The sequence below is a fragment of the Rhamphochromis longiceps genome, linkage group LG15, assembly GCF_057381845.1.
Source record: "Rhamphochromis longiceps isolate RC_006_pf linkage group LG15, R_longiceps_female_GT1.1, whole genome shotgun sequence".
NCBI classification, from domain to species: domain Eukaryota; kingdom Metazoa; phylum Chordata; class Actinopteri; order Cichliformes; family Cichlidae; genus Rhamphochromis; species Rhamphochromis longiceps.
Genome location: NC_140571.1, coordinates 34,383,161 through 34,399,095, shown reverse-complemented (window position 1 = coordinate 34,399,095; position 15,935 = coordinate 34,383,161). Strand labels below are relative to the sequence as shown.

The following is a 15,935-nucleotide window of genomic DNA, read 5'->3' as shown; positions in this document are numbered from 1 at the left end:
CAGCCCATCATGCAAAATCAGTGACCACATTGATAATGTGTTCCATTCATTTCAATGGTCAAAAGTCATAACACACATCAGCAGAAATAGCAGAATTTTTTAAAGTTTAAACATAGCATTTCTGCTAAAACTTAGTATTTATGCTAAATAATATTTTTTTCCTGCCAAATCATAGCATTTGTGCTGGAACACAGAAAGTTCCACCAAATCATACAATTTGTACTAAAACATTATTTATGATTTAGCAGAAACATTGGGACTTGGTAGAAATACTATGATTTACATAAAATACTTTGACTTAGCAGAAGTACTACAATCTAGGAAAAAAGTACTAAAGCATAGCAGAAATTCTATCATTGAGCAGAATTACTAGGATTTAGAAGAAATACTAAGATTTGGCACAAACACTGATGTGGCTCAAGAACCTTTATTATGCAGTTATACTATGATTTGGAAGAAATACTATACTTTGGCACAAATACTATGATTTGGAAGAAATACTATGTTTTAGCACAAATACTATGATTTGGCTCAAATACTATAACTATCCTCGGTCAGAAGGAGAGGCTGACATCCAGGGATTAGATTACCACGAGGTGGAGTTTATTGCGGTCAGATGGATGGTACAGGGAGGTATGGCATACAGTAGGAGGATGTGGAGAGGTGATATGGTGTGGTTTCTATGATTAAGAACAGGGTATGCATTACAACATGCATACAGATTAAAGATTAAGAAAACTGGTAACAAATTCCTCCACTACAAATCAGTCTGATGCCACTTTTTACAGGGTTCCCGTTTACTAAGGCACTACCCAAAAGGCGCCACAAGAGGGCACTCCAACACAAGAGATGACCTATTTACACTGATGCACTTAGTAAACAGCCCCTACTTAGCCACTACATAATACAGTGATATTACAGTATACAAATTCACACAAATACTATGATTTGGCAGAAATACTATGACTGAGTAGTAATACTATAACATAACAGATTTCCTAAAAAAAACTATTAAATTGCAGTAATTCTATGACTTGGCAGAGATACTACGTTTTAGCACAAATACTATAACAACGCAGAAATACTATGACTTAGTAGTAATACTATAACATAACAGTTCAATGTTCTTGCACAAATACCACAATATGGCAGAAATACTATGTTTTAGCACAAATACTGTGATTTGGTATAAATACTATGATTTGGCACACATACTATATTCCGCAGATACACTATAACATAACAGATATTCTACAACTTAGTAGTAATACTATAACATAACAGAATTATTATTTGGGCACAAATACCACGATTTGGCAAAAATACTATGATTGGGTACAAATACTATGATTTGGCAATAATACTGCATTTTAACACAACTACTGAGATTTAATTGAAATACTATGATTTAGAAGAAATACTATTACTCCATACAAATACGATACTTTGGGACAAATACTATGTTTTGGTTCCAATACTATGATGTGCAACAAATACTATGATTTGGCACAAGTACGATGATTTAGTACAAATACTATGATTTGGCAGAAATACTATGACTTAGTAGTAATACTATAACATAACAGATTTCCTAAAAAAAACTATGAAATTGCATTAATTCTATGACTTGGCAGAGATACTACGTTTTAGCACAAATACTATAACAACGCAGAAATACTATGACTTAGTAGTAATACTATAACATAACAGTTCAATGTTCTTGCACAAATACCACAATATGGCAGAAATACTATGTTTTAGCAAAAATACTGTGATTTGGTGTAAATACTACGATTTGGCACACATACTATATTCCGCAGATACACTATAACATAACAGATATTCTACGACTTAGTAGTAATACTATAACATAACAGAATTATTAATTGGGCACAAATACCACGATTTGGCAAAAATACTATGATTGGGTACAAATACTATGATTTGGCAATAATACTGCATTTTAACACAACTACTGAGATTTGATTGAAATACTATGATTTAGAAGAAATACTATTACTCAATACAAATACGATGCTTTGGGACAAATACTATGTTTTGGTTCCAATACTATGATGTTCAACAAATACTATGATTTGGCACAAGTACTATGATTTAGTACAAATACTATGATTTGGCAGAAATACTATGCCTTAGTAGTAATACTATAACATAAGAGATATACTATGGTTTTGCAGACATACTATGTTTTTGCACAAATACCATGATTTGGCACAAATGCTATGATTTAGCAGAAATACTATGATTGGGCAATAATACTGCGTTTTAACAACAACTACTGAGATTTGATTGAAATACTATGATTTAGAAGAAATACTATGACTCCATACAAATACGATGCTTTGGCACAAATACTATGATTTGGCAGAAATACTATGACTTAGTAGTAATACTATAACATAACAGATTTCCTAAAAAAAACTATGAAATTGCAGTAATTCTATGACTTGGCAGAGATACTACGTTTAGTACAAATACTATAACAATGCAGAAATACTATGACTTAGTAGTAATACTATAACATAACAGTTCAATGTTCTTGCACAAATACCACAATATGGCAGAAATACTATGTTTTACCACAAATACTGTGATTTGGTATAAATACTGCGATTTGGCACACACACTATGATTTGGCAGAAATACTATGCCTTAGTAGTAATACTATAACATAACAGATATACTATGGTTTTGCAGACATACTATGTTTTTGCACAAATACCATGATTTGGCACAAATGCTATGATTTAGCAGAAATACTATGATTGGGTATAAATACTATGATTTGGCACAAGTACTATGATTTAGTACAAATACTATGATTGGGCAGAAGTACCATGTTTCAGTACAAATACTATGATTTGGCAGGAATACTCTGGTTTAGCAGAAATACTGTAATTTGGCATAAATACTATAATTTGGGATAAATACTATGATTTGGCACATATAATATATTCAGCACATATATTATAAAATAACAGAAATGTTTGGCCCCAAAACCATGATTTTGCACAAATACCATGATTTTGCAAAAATACTATGAATTGGCAGAAATACTATGATTTAGCAGAAGTACTAAGATGTAGTAGAAGTACTTTGCTTTAGCAGAAATACTATGATTGAGGAGTAATACCTAAACATAGGAGAAATATTGATACACAGACACACATACACAGACAGTAAAGGGAACAGGAGCTGTTGAGAGTCTGGGCTTGGTATATGTAGGTCAGTTAAATTAGCTGCACCTGCTGTAGTCAGCCCTTACACACGCAGGCACAGAGAGAGGTGTGAGTTTTCTTCAGTGTATTTCTGACATTCAGGATTCCCCTCGAACAAATGGCCATAATTTCCTAACCGTAGAGGCTAGAACGGTCATTCAGGCATCGTTTTATTCAGAAGAGATGGGGGAATCTTCAGGTCTTCATAATTCAGAGATAAAACATAAATTATTAAAGATATATGACTTGTAATACACTGTAACTGAGTAGAGGCGAAGCAAAAACTGCCTTGACTTGCGCTCAAACAACCTTTGGTAACTCTAAATCTATATGGAGCATCAAAATCATTCTTTCACCGTAAGAAACAGCAGGCTTTGGTGAACAGTCATGGAAATTTTCAGGGCTCTGTGGAAATCCATCAAAAAGATATGACGAGAGAAAAAAGTGGTTCATTTCCAGAGATTGAAATCTGATGAAATCTGAGCGAGGGACAAATTTCCTACCCTCAAACAAGTCCAACTCATTTCAGAATGGTAATAGGTGAGAAAGAAATTCTTGAATTGTGAGCGTCAGGAGTGTCTGAACATATACGGGGACAAGCCTCATGTCTTAACTTCGCTTCGTTAAGGAGATATGACAATTTGAAAATGCCTCTCATTAGAGAAATCCAGCGGTGATTTTGAACAAACTCTCCATTGAGTTTATATGGAGAGTTTTCTGACTTTGTGTTACTCTGAGGAGATTTGCAAAATATCTATGAGTCCCACAACAATGATAGTGACATTTTCTGAAAGCCAGCAAAAATACCTACGTTTTGATGTATAATTTGTGGGGCTTGAGTGGAAATTGAGCGAGTAGCAAGAAGTTGTTTGGACATGAAGAGAAAAGTCAAACAGTTTCACTGTCCCCTCTGAGTTAATTGCATAGCAACCATAGCAACGCATGTATTTTCTGAAAAATCACAATTTTGCAACTGAAAACTCAAAGAGGGATAAGATTAAAACGGTAGAAGATCTGAAAAAGCTGAATCATACAGGAATAGCCAAATCATTTGAGAACATTTTAAAGTTTGAATGGAGTTTATAGGTGAAAGTATGAGGCAGTAGTTAAGTTTCAAAGACAAGAAAGTTTTAGCAGAATTGTGGAAGTTTCCCATTCATTTCAATGGGACAAATTAAAGGAAAAAAGTGTAATATTTTAAAAAGTATAATAGTAATAAACACCAAAAGTCATAGCCGGCATTAGCAGAAAGAGCAGAACAGTTTAGAGTTTGAACGGTGAAAATAGCACAAAAATTGTGGAAGTAGATCCACGGCAAAAAGTGTACGGAAACACCCGGAATAATAATAAAGAAGAAAGAGAAACAGGATCTCAATAGTGTGGATGCCTATTAAGGCATCCACACAATAAAGAGAAACAGGAACACAATAGTGTGGATGCCTTTCGGCATCCACACAATTATGATAACAACAGTGATTGTGAGTTGTGGTCCAGGGCTCCAATATTCACAAAAATCAAAGAAACTCTTCTTCACGGGAGTTCTAAACCCTTTACCTTTTAGGCTTCAGCTCACCACAACTGTGAATTTGATAAGTGGAAAAAGATTGCTGACTCTTGGTGGCGCTGTCGCTTGGTGTTCGCTCTCTCTGCGGTAGAGTATCACTTCCTGTTCCTGCTCAAACACAGTGGTGTTTTTGAGTAGCTTTTCTGCTTAGCAATTTAATTAAAAACTTTTAGAGACATTCTTTTTTCATAGTATAATCTTCACGTGCTTCTTCCGAAGCACACTTTCTATGTAATCACTACCTAATTTATAGCCAAAGTATTCACTCACCATGTCTTTACTGTTTCGCTAGCTTAGCTTAGCACGTAGCCGACTCGCTAGCACCATGGCTACTTCACCTGTCCCTCCTGCCCTTTCCTGCTCATTGTGTCAGATGTTTAGTTACTCCTCGGCCTCCTTTAGCAGTAATGATACTTGTAACAAATGTAGCATATTTGCGGCTCAGGAGGCCAGGATTACTGAATTGGAGACTCAGCTTCACACCCTTCATTCACCCATAGCTAGCCAGGCCTCTGTAGCTGGTTCAGCTGAAGATAGTGTAGGCCCCGCTAGCTGTTTCCTGGCAGACCCCAAGCAGCTGGGGAAAGAGGGTAGCTGGGTGACTGTGAGGAGGAAGCATAGTCTTAAACAGAAGCCCCAGGTACACCACCAACCTGTTCATCTGACTAACCGTTTTTCCCCACTCGGCAACACACCCGCCAGGGGTCAAGTCTGGTAATTGGTGATTCTGTTCTGAGACATGTGAAGCTAGAGATACTGGCAACCATAGTCAGTTGTCTTCCAGGGGCCAGAGCAGGCAACATTGAGGAAAATTTAAAACTGCTAGCTAAGGGTAAACATAAATTCGGTAAAATCATAATTCACGTTGGCAGTAATGACACCCGGAGTTCACTAAAATCAATATTGAATCGGTGTGTAACTTTGCCAAAACAATGTCGGACTCTGTAGTTTTCTCTGGTCCCCTCCCCAATCAGACCAGGAGTGACATGTTTAGCCGCATGCTCTCCTTAACCCTTTAAAGCCGGTTGGAGCGGGCATGCTCCGTTTTGCGTAACTATTTTTAAATCCCGGTAGAACTGCAACCACGTAAGCTAGCGCAATAAATTTTTTGGCATATGAAACCGGAGGAGTTGTACTTACATCTTATGCCATCAGCTTGATCTAGGTCACAGTTTCCTTCCACATATAGCTTTGCAAAAACTGCATAAAAAGCACTTGCAGCAACAAAAACATTCCACAAACACGCTTTGCCGATCCTATCAGCTGTTCGCAGTGTTGGGAAGGTTACTTTTAAAATGTATTCCATTACAGAATACAGAATACATGCCCCAAAATGTATTCTGTAACGTATTCCGTTACGTTACTCAATGACAGTAACGTATTCTGAATACTTTGGATTACTTAATATATTATCATGCTTTTTACAACAACGTGAATGTACTATTGCTGTGTGATTTATTACTATTACTGAAGGTCCGCGACTCCAAACTGTAGTAAAGGGACCTCTGACTGATACGGCGGGGTCCCTGTCGGCTCGTAGCCGAAAAATAGCTTTACTTTGTTGTGTGGGTCAACTTTTCTTGCGAGAGACAGAGAGAGGCGTTGAAAGGCTGCTCCAACGGAACTTATTGTTTTCGGAGGAAAACACGAACACGGTGTACAGTCGAGTCTTAATAGCTTACTTACAACTGGGCTCGTCAGGCACTCTTCTTGGCTGCAGTGGTTATTATTATATTTACATGCTTCCAGCTCCCGTTTTTCCTCGATGACAACTCGTACCTTTCCACTCCCCTTTTTCTCCCTCCTCGCGCTCACAGACCCATAACGTGTATGGCAGTCCATTCTCCCTGCAACATGGACTACACTGCTCATGATGCTACATTCTTTAGAGCTATGCTTGTAGCATTCTGCCTGTTAGCTTAGCACAACAACAACAACAACAACGAAAAGGCGCTCTCTCACCCAGGAAACACACAGTCGCAGAGAGAGAGAGAGCGCGTCGCCCTGTAACCATGGCAACCGTAACGCTGCCGCCTGGAACAACAGAACGTAGCTGTCAAACAAAATCCAAACAGTCCTGACCCGCGACAATATGAAACAGGAAAGTACCGCAGTGTAATCCATTTATTTCAACAAAGTAACTGTATTCTGAATACCACCTTTTTAAACGGTAACTGTAACGGAATACATTTACTCATATTTTGTATTTTAAATACGTAACGGCGGTACATGTATTCCGTTACTCCCCAACACTGGCTGTTCGTAACACTTCCTACGTCCATCAGCTCGAACTATCGCATGTCCTTCATGACCTGCCCGAATCCGGAAGTGATGTCATTTTGCGGAAATGTAGTTTTTTTTACCATCAGGGCCTTATGAGCCTATAGTTGTGTTTTTAAAAGTTATGTTTGACTTTATGACTTTCTGTGTCGTTTCTGGGATGCTTAGGACTCATATTGCACTGCTGGAAATAGTTTATTTTGATCCATATCTGTTTTTTTGCAAATTTGCATTATAATATTTATTTTCGTTTTTCCTGCAGTATATAAAAATTGTGTATTTCAAAAATAAAACTATGAAGACTTCCTGTGGTGGGAAACTAGTTTGTGCAACTTTTTTGTATTTACAGTTTTGAGGGGTAAGCCTCTTAAATTTCTCTAACTAGAAATATATGCTAAAAAAACAAAAATGATTTTAAATTTTTTTGTAGTTTATTGCACTTTTCTGCAATTTATGTAGTTACTATGCACTTAATGCATGCATATTATTACAATTTGGGCTATAATGGTTGTATTGATGTATATCAACTTGAAATGCGCCCAAAAATGGCACTACAGCATGTAAAAATATAATATAAGCTCTGGCGGACTTGGTTCTATGGTAGGTCTTAAAGGGTTAAATTGCTGGCTGTCTGAGTGGTGTCCAAAAAATGATGTGGGCTTCATAGATAATTGGCAAACCTTCTGGAGGAAACCTGGTTTTGTTAGGAAAGATGGCATCTATCCCACTTCGGATGGAGCAGCTCGCATTTCTAGAAATATGGACAAATATATTAAACCCCCCAAAATATGACTATCCAGAGTTGGGACCATGAAGAAGAGTTGCAGTCTTACACGCCTCTCTGCAGCTTCTCTCCTCCTGTTACCCCCCCCAAAACCCTATTTCCACTCAGACTGTGTCAGCTCCCAAACAGACAAAAAACAAACTAAAAACCATCAATAAACGACTTAAACATAAAAAAAAATCACAAAGAAAGAACAACATGTTATACACATCTGAACCAAAGAGTAAAACAGTGAAATGTGGATTATTAAATATTATGTCTCTCTCCTCCAAGTCTCTGTTAGTACATGACTTATTAATTGATCAACAAATCGATTTACTCTGCCTTACAGAAACCTGGTTGCAGCAGGGTGATTATGTTAGTTTAAATGAATCAACACCTCGAGTCATTGTAACTACCAGAAACCTCGAAGCACAGGCGGTGTGGCAGCAATTTTTTCACACCAGCCTATTAATCAACGAAAGACCAAGACAGACTTTTAATTCATTTGAAAGCCTGATGCTTAGCCTTGTCCATCCCAGCTGTAAAACTCAGAAACCAGTCTTACTTCTTATCATCTATGCTCAGTGATGGGAATAACGACCTTACAAGTAATGGCGTTACTAACGGCGTTACTTTTTTCAGTAACGAGTAATCTAACTAATTACTATTCCTATCGTTACAACGCTGTTACCATTACTAACAAGAAAATGCGGTGCGGTCGCGTTACTATTTTTCAACAAACAGACGGTTGAAGCTGTGTTTAGCTTACCGCATCTTATATCAGTTGCACGGAAGTAGCTGTAAGTAATCTGAGTGCTACCGCTTTAAGCAGCTGCGCACGCTCCTGCGGGCAGCAATCACTTTCTGGTAGACAAATCACTTTTTGGCACAACCCCCTTGAGCTAGGGGGAAAACAATCGCATGAATGCTGCTGTTTGACTGAGGAAGAATATAGTAGTCGTGGTAAGCCAATCACAAAACCACCTCAAGATGACAAAGCAACAAGGTGATATATATCAGTTTTTAAATTGTGTTGATAGGCCACATAAAACCAGAGTCATGATAAACAATATATACACAGTGTTTTTTTCCTCAATATTTTCATCACGTTTGCTGTCTAAGGACAGCGCTAGCAAGCACTCTCTGCTTATGACCAAAAAATAAAAAAGCAAAACAAAAAATGCCCGTTCGTGTTGGTGGAAAAATGCACCATGTCAACCAATCAAAAATTATATGGCGAGATGACATTTGGTTGTTTAGGGAAGAGGGGGAAGTTTTAGGAGTGACGGCGAGAAAGAGAGAGAGAGAGAGAGCAAGGGAGAAAGAGCAGAAAAAGAGAGAGAGTGAGTTTTGAGATATTGAGAGATTTGTGACGTTTAGCGTGTTTGAAGTGTGTAGTTCATGTGTTGTCTTGTGTAGTTAGTGTGTAGTGTTGTGAATAGTTTTGTGTTGTGTGTCAGAACAATGCTGTCTCCAGGTAGAAAACAGGATTGATACACCTGCTGCCGTCAGACCTGCAGGTGTCAGGCTATTCTCCCTTATAGTGGGCAGAAATTATCTTTTTGGAGTGGCACCAATAATTTGTGTGGCATCTTATTGAATGCAGAACACCTGATTGTTATGTAAATAGTTTGATATGGTTATAAAAAAAAGAGTAAAAGGTAAATGGCTGCAAATAACTTGTTGTTTGCACAACTTGTGCATATGATTTTAAAATTCACAATTTATATTTGCATTTAAAGACATGCCGCCTAAATCTGAGTAGTCCGTCATGAAATTCCCCTGCAAGTGCATCCTCTGTTGTCATGACAGTTGTCTTCACTGTAATTGTTGACTTTTTACCAGATACCTCTCCATCATTTAATTTTTCATTCTCTTCTAGAGACCACTTGGTAAAGGCTATCTCTGTGTTGTTAGGAGGTCTCAAGAGTGTGTGTGTTGTACTGAAACAGTCTTTGCACTCACCGTATGCACAGACTTTGGATTTAGCATCACACATTGTTGCATCTACCATCTCTTCAATGTGTTTTGTTGCTGACAGACGTTGGACGTACAGGGCATTGGCCATGAACTGTAAGTTCTCATGTGTCCTGCACTGACAGGTTTCACGATCAGCTTCTGTGGGCACCACAACCCAAAATGGTCTTAAGGTGCAGAAACAAGAATATGAGACCTGATGCTCAGTTTCTGAAAGAAACTTATGGTGCAGATTCTTCAGTGAATCAGTTAGCAAACGTTTCTGTTTTTTTATTTTCTTTTGAGTTACAGTTTGCTTTCGTCCTGTTGTCATCCGACTGACGTCATCTCTTAAGAAGAAGGCCTTTATTTTCTGCTTGCAATCAACTGGTAATCTATTGCTTTCCTTTCTTTCAAAGGTTATGAGCCCTCCATCTTGTCTTTGACCACGCTTTTTTGAAAAGCCTAGAGCTGTCTGTGCAGCCCTCTGTAGCCTGTATTTCTTTATAATTTTTCCTATTGTCGTTTTTGCAATAATTTGCCTCTCTCGTTCCTTTTTGGTGTTTTTGTATTTATTCCTGATTTCCTCAATGATTGATTCCTGCAGTAATAGTCTTTTCCTAATTGTGTTGCTAACTGTTTCATGACGCAGCAGTGCATCCACTTTAGAACGTGGGGATTTTTTTTCCCCACCCAAACGCTGGCACCTCTTCTTGTATTTTTCTTTTTTTCTCTTTTCCTTTTCCAACAAGGCCTTTAGCTCTTTAATTTCATTCTTGAGTCTCCTTCTTCCCTGTCTAATATTCCTTCGTCCAACAATGTATTGCCTACAACACAGGAAATATTGTCACAATTATTATATATATATGTTTAGATAAATGTTTAGATACAGTATAAGATAGACGTTGGATATTATATGTTTATAATGTATTAGGCAGGTAGACTCACACACACACACACACTCTCTCTCTCTCTCTCTCTCTTTTTAGGGCAAAATCACGTTTTATCATTCAAATACAAAATCTACCTAATCAGCAAAGCATTGAACTGTCAACTCTTCTTCTAACCTTGAGGGTCCTGGTTGCGGGGCATTTTCTGGCTCTAGGGAATATTCTGGACTTAGGGGAGGAGTATTCATAGCCTCAAATTCTGTCCTGCCTTTGGCACTAGCCCTCTGTGGTCATTGATATGATCATTTGATATATCAAATGATCACAGTGGCATTACTGAGAGTTAAATAACTGTCTAAAGTCTTTCATCTTTAATAAAATGATCAGTGTTCTGCTCTACCAGGTGTAACAACTGAGTTTAACATCCAGGCATCCATGAAAATGGAATTTATGACATTTAACGGAGTTAGAAGTTAGCAGGAAGTTAGCTCGCTAGCTTCCATCTAAATACAATATAGCATGTCCTGACTGCGGGGGTTTGGAAACAAATTAAAACGTACAGCTCTGTTATCACTCCCAACATAAATTAAGACAGAAAACTAAACAGCAGTGACGTTTGTAGGGTTACTGAATTTGGCTAGCTGGTATACAGCTATGTTAGCATAATATAAACAAGCTAACTTTTTTCCCACTCGATAAAAGTTAACGTGAGTGTTCTCAGTGGTCAGGAACAAATGTCATCGCATGGCAGAATGCTGTAAACGGACCAAACTTCAGCCAGGAGAACAACTGAGATAATCCATCCACAATACGAGGTTAGTCATTCATATACTGCTGCATGGGCTGTGCAGTAGTTACATCGTAAGGTTTTAAAACTGAGCTTAAATAAATGACTAGCGGTAATAAAAGCCGAGGGAGGTCAGCGGGGATCACTGACTGTTTTTAGGAGCTTTTTGAGATTAAATAGAAGAAAATACAAAGCATTAAACATGTTAACAACACAAAAGCTATATTAAACGCAGACTACTTTAGGCCCGGAAGTAGGATTCGTCACATCATCACTTAATAATCAGATATTAATTTCTTAAAGTTCTCTCTTTCTCTTATATTTAATATAACCACACTACGAACGGACAAGGGCCTGTTTTTATGCGTTGTGGTTAGCAACAACGACGGTAACACCATCGTGTGTCCGCTTGTTTATGTTCCACATAAACCTTTCACAATAAAGCTCAAGATTACATTTTTGTGATTTATATCGTTATCGGGACGATTGAATTCTTATATCGGGATATGAGATTTTGGTCATATCACACAGCCCTAGTCATTACTAGTTAACGTTAAAGGGATGGTTGGCTCAATAGAGCTCTGACTTTTTGTCAGCCTGGCTACAGTGCTGAAGAGAAACCTAGGGTTGTTCTTATTTTCTTCAATCAGTGATGAATAGTAAGATGTTCTGGCTTTGCGGAGGGCTTTCTTATAAAGCAACAATCTATTTCTCCAGGCTAAATGATGATCTTCTAAATTTGTGACATGCCATTTCCTCTCCAGCTTACGAGTTATCAGCTTTAGGGTACGTGTTTCAGAATTATACCACGGAGTCAGGTACTTCTGATTTGAGACCTTAGTTTTCACAGGAGCTACAGTATCCAGAGTCGTACGCAGTGAGGAGGTAAAATTATTAACAAGATAATTGACCTCTGTTGGAGTAGCGTTCAGATAGCTGCTCTGCTCTATGTTGGTACAGGGCATTGAAGATGATAACAGTGGGTGGATTATATTCTTAAACTTAGTTACAGCACTTTCAGAAAGACATCTACTGTGATGAAGTCTACTCTCCACTGCTGTGTAATCAATTATTGTAAATGTTATCAGGAAATGATCAGACAGCGGAGGGTTTTCAGGAAACACTTTTAGATGTTCAGTTTCTATGCCATATGTTAAAACAAGATCTAGAGTGTGATTAAAGTGGTGGGTGGGTTCTTTTACATTTTGAGAGAAGCCAATTGAGTCTAATAACAGATTAAATGCCATGTTGAGGCTGTCCTTTTTAGCATCTACATAAATGTTAAAATCACCCACAATAATTATTTTTTCTGAGCTGAGCACTAAATCAGATAAAAAGTCAGAGAAATCAGACAGAAACTCTGTGTAAGGCCCAGGTGGATTATAGACAGTGTTGGGCAATTTACTTTGAAAAGTAATTAATTATAGTTACTAGTTACTTCTTCAAAAAAGTAACTGAGTTAGTAACTGAGTTACCAGATTCTAAAAGTAATTAATTACTTGAAAAGTAACTATTGCGTTACTTTAATAAAAAAAATGTTTAATTCTCTGGTGTCCAAGGTATAATTGGCCATTTTAACTACTTTTGACTTTACCTCGACATTTCACCTTTAAAAACTATTTACTTTGCCTTGTTTGGTATCATTCTTTTCAGCACAACCTCACGTGTCTGAATTTACAGTTACGTTTTCATTTTGATATACTGTATTAACACAATTGATCTAAAATCAGACAAAAAACATCAATTCCAAGTAGAAAAGGTGATATTTTCACTGTAACAACCACAAAAATGTTCATTGAATCATATTTCATAACCTTAACCCTCCTGCCATCCTTTAAAAAACTCACACCCATCACCCTAGGGACCATTCTCAGCCACGCCATAAAAAGACCATATATCCATATTTTATTCCACTTTAAATTAGCCAACCTTGTAAAACTACTTCTCCCTGAAATATTCATGTAAAGTTTTAATTATATTTTCGTTGTTTTAACCCTTCAAATCCCAGTGTTATTACATGAGCGCCCTGTGTTATAAGCCCCAAAAACCAAAAAACGAAACTAAATATTTCCACAAAAAACCAGTTGAAGTAATATGTGATTGTCATTATAAGTAGGCCTTTAGATGGACCAAAGATTGGCACCAACATACATTTTGACCTGCCATTATTTTTTTTGCATTTTTTTTGCAATTTAAAAATTAAAACTTCAAGGCCCTGAGTCTTCATTGACATCCAAGAAAAGAAGAAAAAATAAAATCATATGATGATAATTTGGGGTTGAAAAATAGCGTTTATAATGGAAGTCAATGGGCAGAAAATGGTCCCCAGGGTGATGGGTGTGGGGATTTCTGCTGCTCAGCCATTTTAGGCTGATTTAAGGAATTCACACTGGAATATTAACATTGACAGGTAAAAACTATCCTGTGGCAAGTTTGGTTATATTCCACTGAACACAGTGGAAATGGCAGCCATTTAACACATAGCAGTGGCACAAAAAGGTCCCAAGAAGGCAGGAGGGTTAATATCCGATGGCAGTATAGGGCCTACAGACAACTGAGAGAAAATTTGAGAAACGATGAATGTCTGCTACATGTAGATTTTAGTGAGAACTACTCCTGTAAGTATTCTCAAGAAGTACAAGCAGTCCACTTCGGAGGGTCACACCAGCAGGCAACCCTACATACTGGAGTACTGTACACTGCAGCTGAACAGTCACCAGTAACATTCTGCTCTATCTCACCTTCCAGGCGGCATGATCCCCCTGCGATATGGGCCCATCTTGACCCTGTGTTAGACATGATCAGAGAAAGATACCCTCTTATCAAACACCTCCATGTCTTCAGCGATGGTCCAGCTACACAATACAAACAAAAGGGCAACTTTTACCTGCTCTCAAAAGAGCCATTCAAAAAAGGGTTCAAAAACATCAGCTGGAACTTTTTTGAGGCCAGCCATGGAAAGGGGGCTCCAGATGGTATTGGAGCCACCCTTAAAAGGTCAGCTGACACAATTGTCCGCCATGGAGGAGATATCCCCAACGCAGAAGCTATGTTTCACAAGCTGAGAGACATGGGCACTTCAGTGGAACTTTTTTTTGTTGGAGAAGATGATGTTGAGAGGAAAGTAAAAGAAATTATTGATGGACCGACACTTGTGCCTGTCAAAGGAACCATGAAAATCCACCAAGTACTCAGTTTCTCTCCAGGAACAATAAAATACAGGGACATAACCTGCCTTTGCCAGGCAGACAAAGGTGTACTGGACTGTGAATGCTATGGCCTGAAGGAGATAAGCCTTAGTCAAGAGGCAAGTCCACATTGCACTGAGGGACCAACCCGGCCTGAGAACATCACAAAAGATCATATTGGTCAGTGGTGCATTATCAACTACGATGGTGAACCCTACCCAGGAATCATTCTGGAGGTTGAAGAGGATGTTAAAGTGAAATGCATGCACAAGAACGGGACCAACAAGTTCCACTGGCCAAGTCCACGTGAGGACATAACCTGGTATAGGGATGACCAGGTTGTGTGTCTGATGAAAGAACCAACACCTTTGAATAAGAGGTCAGTTCAGCTGGAGAGGAAAGTGTGGGATTTCCTTGAAAAAAACTGGAGTTGCTGGTCTGTTGCATAGGTAAAATGTGTGAGAAAAATGTTCATTATGTTGGGTGTACAGTGAAAATTTGCTTGTTTAATGTGGACATGTATCTACCTGTGTTGGTTGGACGGGCATGGTGAAGGTGTTCAAAGTTTCTTTAAGGTGGTATTTTTTGTCACTGATGTTATGTCCACCCTGTTACCTCCTGTCCACCCTGTTTCTCCTCTGTCCACCCTGTTACCTGTGTGTTTCTTTTGTTAATTAAATCAAATCAACAAACATAATGCATGTCTCTTTGGTTATTGGGAGGGAATGAATCAGCAAAATTAAGTTACTTAAAAATGGAGCCAATTTTTTTTTATATTCCCTTTGAATCTAAAAACAATCTTTTGAAATTACACTGTGTCTTAAAACTGAACCTGTCTTCTTTCAATATAATGCTTGTTTCAAATACTTCCTTGAAATTTCCTTGCAGATTTTAAAAAGGGACATTGTAGCTTTTAGAAAATGTAAATATTACTATAACTGTGTATTCAAAACAGTTATTAATAGAAAATTGAATGTCCTGTAACAGGGTGGACATTTGGCACGTCATGGGTAAAGACTTTGATTTTAAAAAATATTATAATATAATATCCTTAGCTGGACCAATACATTTTTCTTATAGGTTGAAAATCCCTCTTTTAGATGAAATGTTAAAATAATTCAAAATTTTGTATTTTTTGATGAAGAGTGATCACACTGAAATGGCACCGAATAGTAGGAATGACCCATATATGGACCTGCAGCAGAGTTTAGGCCCAGACACGGCTAGTGACATCAGACTGAACAACCGGATAGCCACTACAGTGA

At 37.8% G+C, this 15,935-nt stretch overlaps 2 protein-coding genes across 2 annotated transcripts; one reads left to right on the top strand and one right to left on the bottom strand.

The window, feature by feature from the left end:
• Nucleotides 1-9,566: 9,566 nt before the first annotated feature.
• Nucleotides 9,567-10,646, bottom strand: LOC146652992 (uncharacterized; the record flags this gene model as incomplete). Its single annotated transcript, XM_085382615.1, has 1 exon — nucleotides 9,567-10,646. A coding segment is annotated over one exon (1,080 nt), but the record flags the coding sequence as incomplete, so codon positions are not given.
• An 801-nt stretch (nucleotides 10,647-11,447) lies between these two features.
• LOC146652991 (uncharacterized) lies at nucleotides 11,448-15,401 on the top strand. The gene is made up of 2 exons (XM_085382614.1): nucleotides 11,448-11,452; nucleotides 13,940-15,401. Exons 1-2 carry the CDS (start codon nucleotides 11,448-11,450, stop codon nucleotides 15,117-15,119), a joined length of 1,185 nt encoding a protein of 394 aa, XP_085238740.1. The 3' UTR covers nucleotides 15,120-15,401.
• The last annotated feature ends 534 nt before the right edge of the window (nucleotides 15,402-15,935 follow it).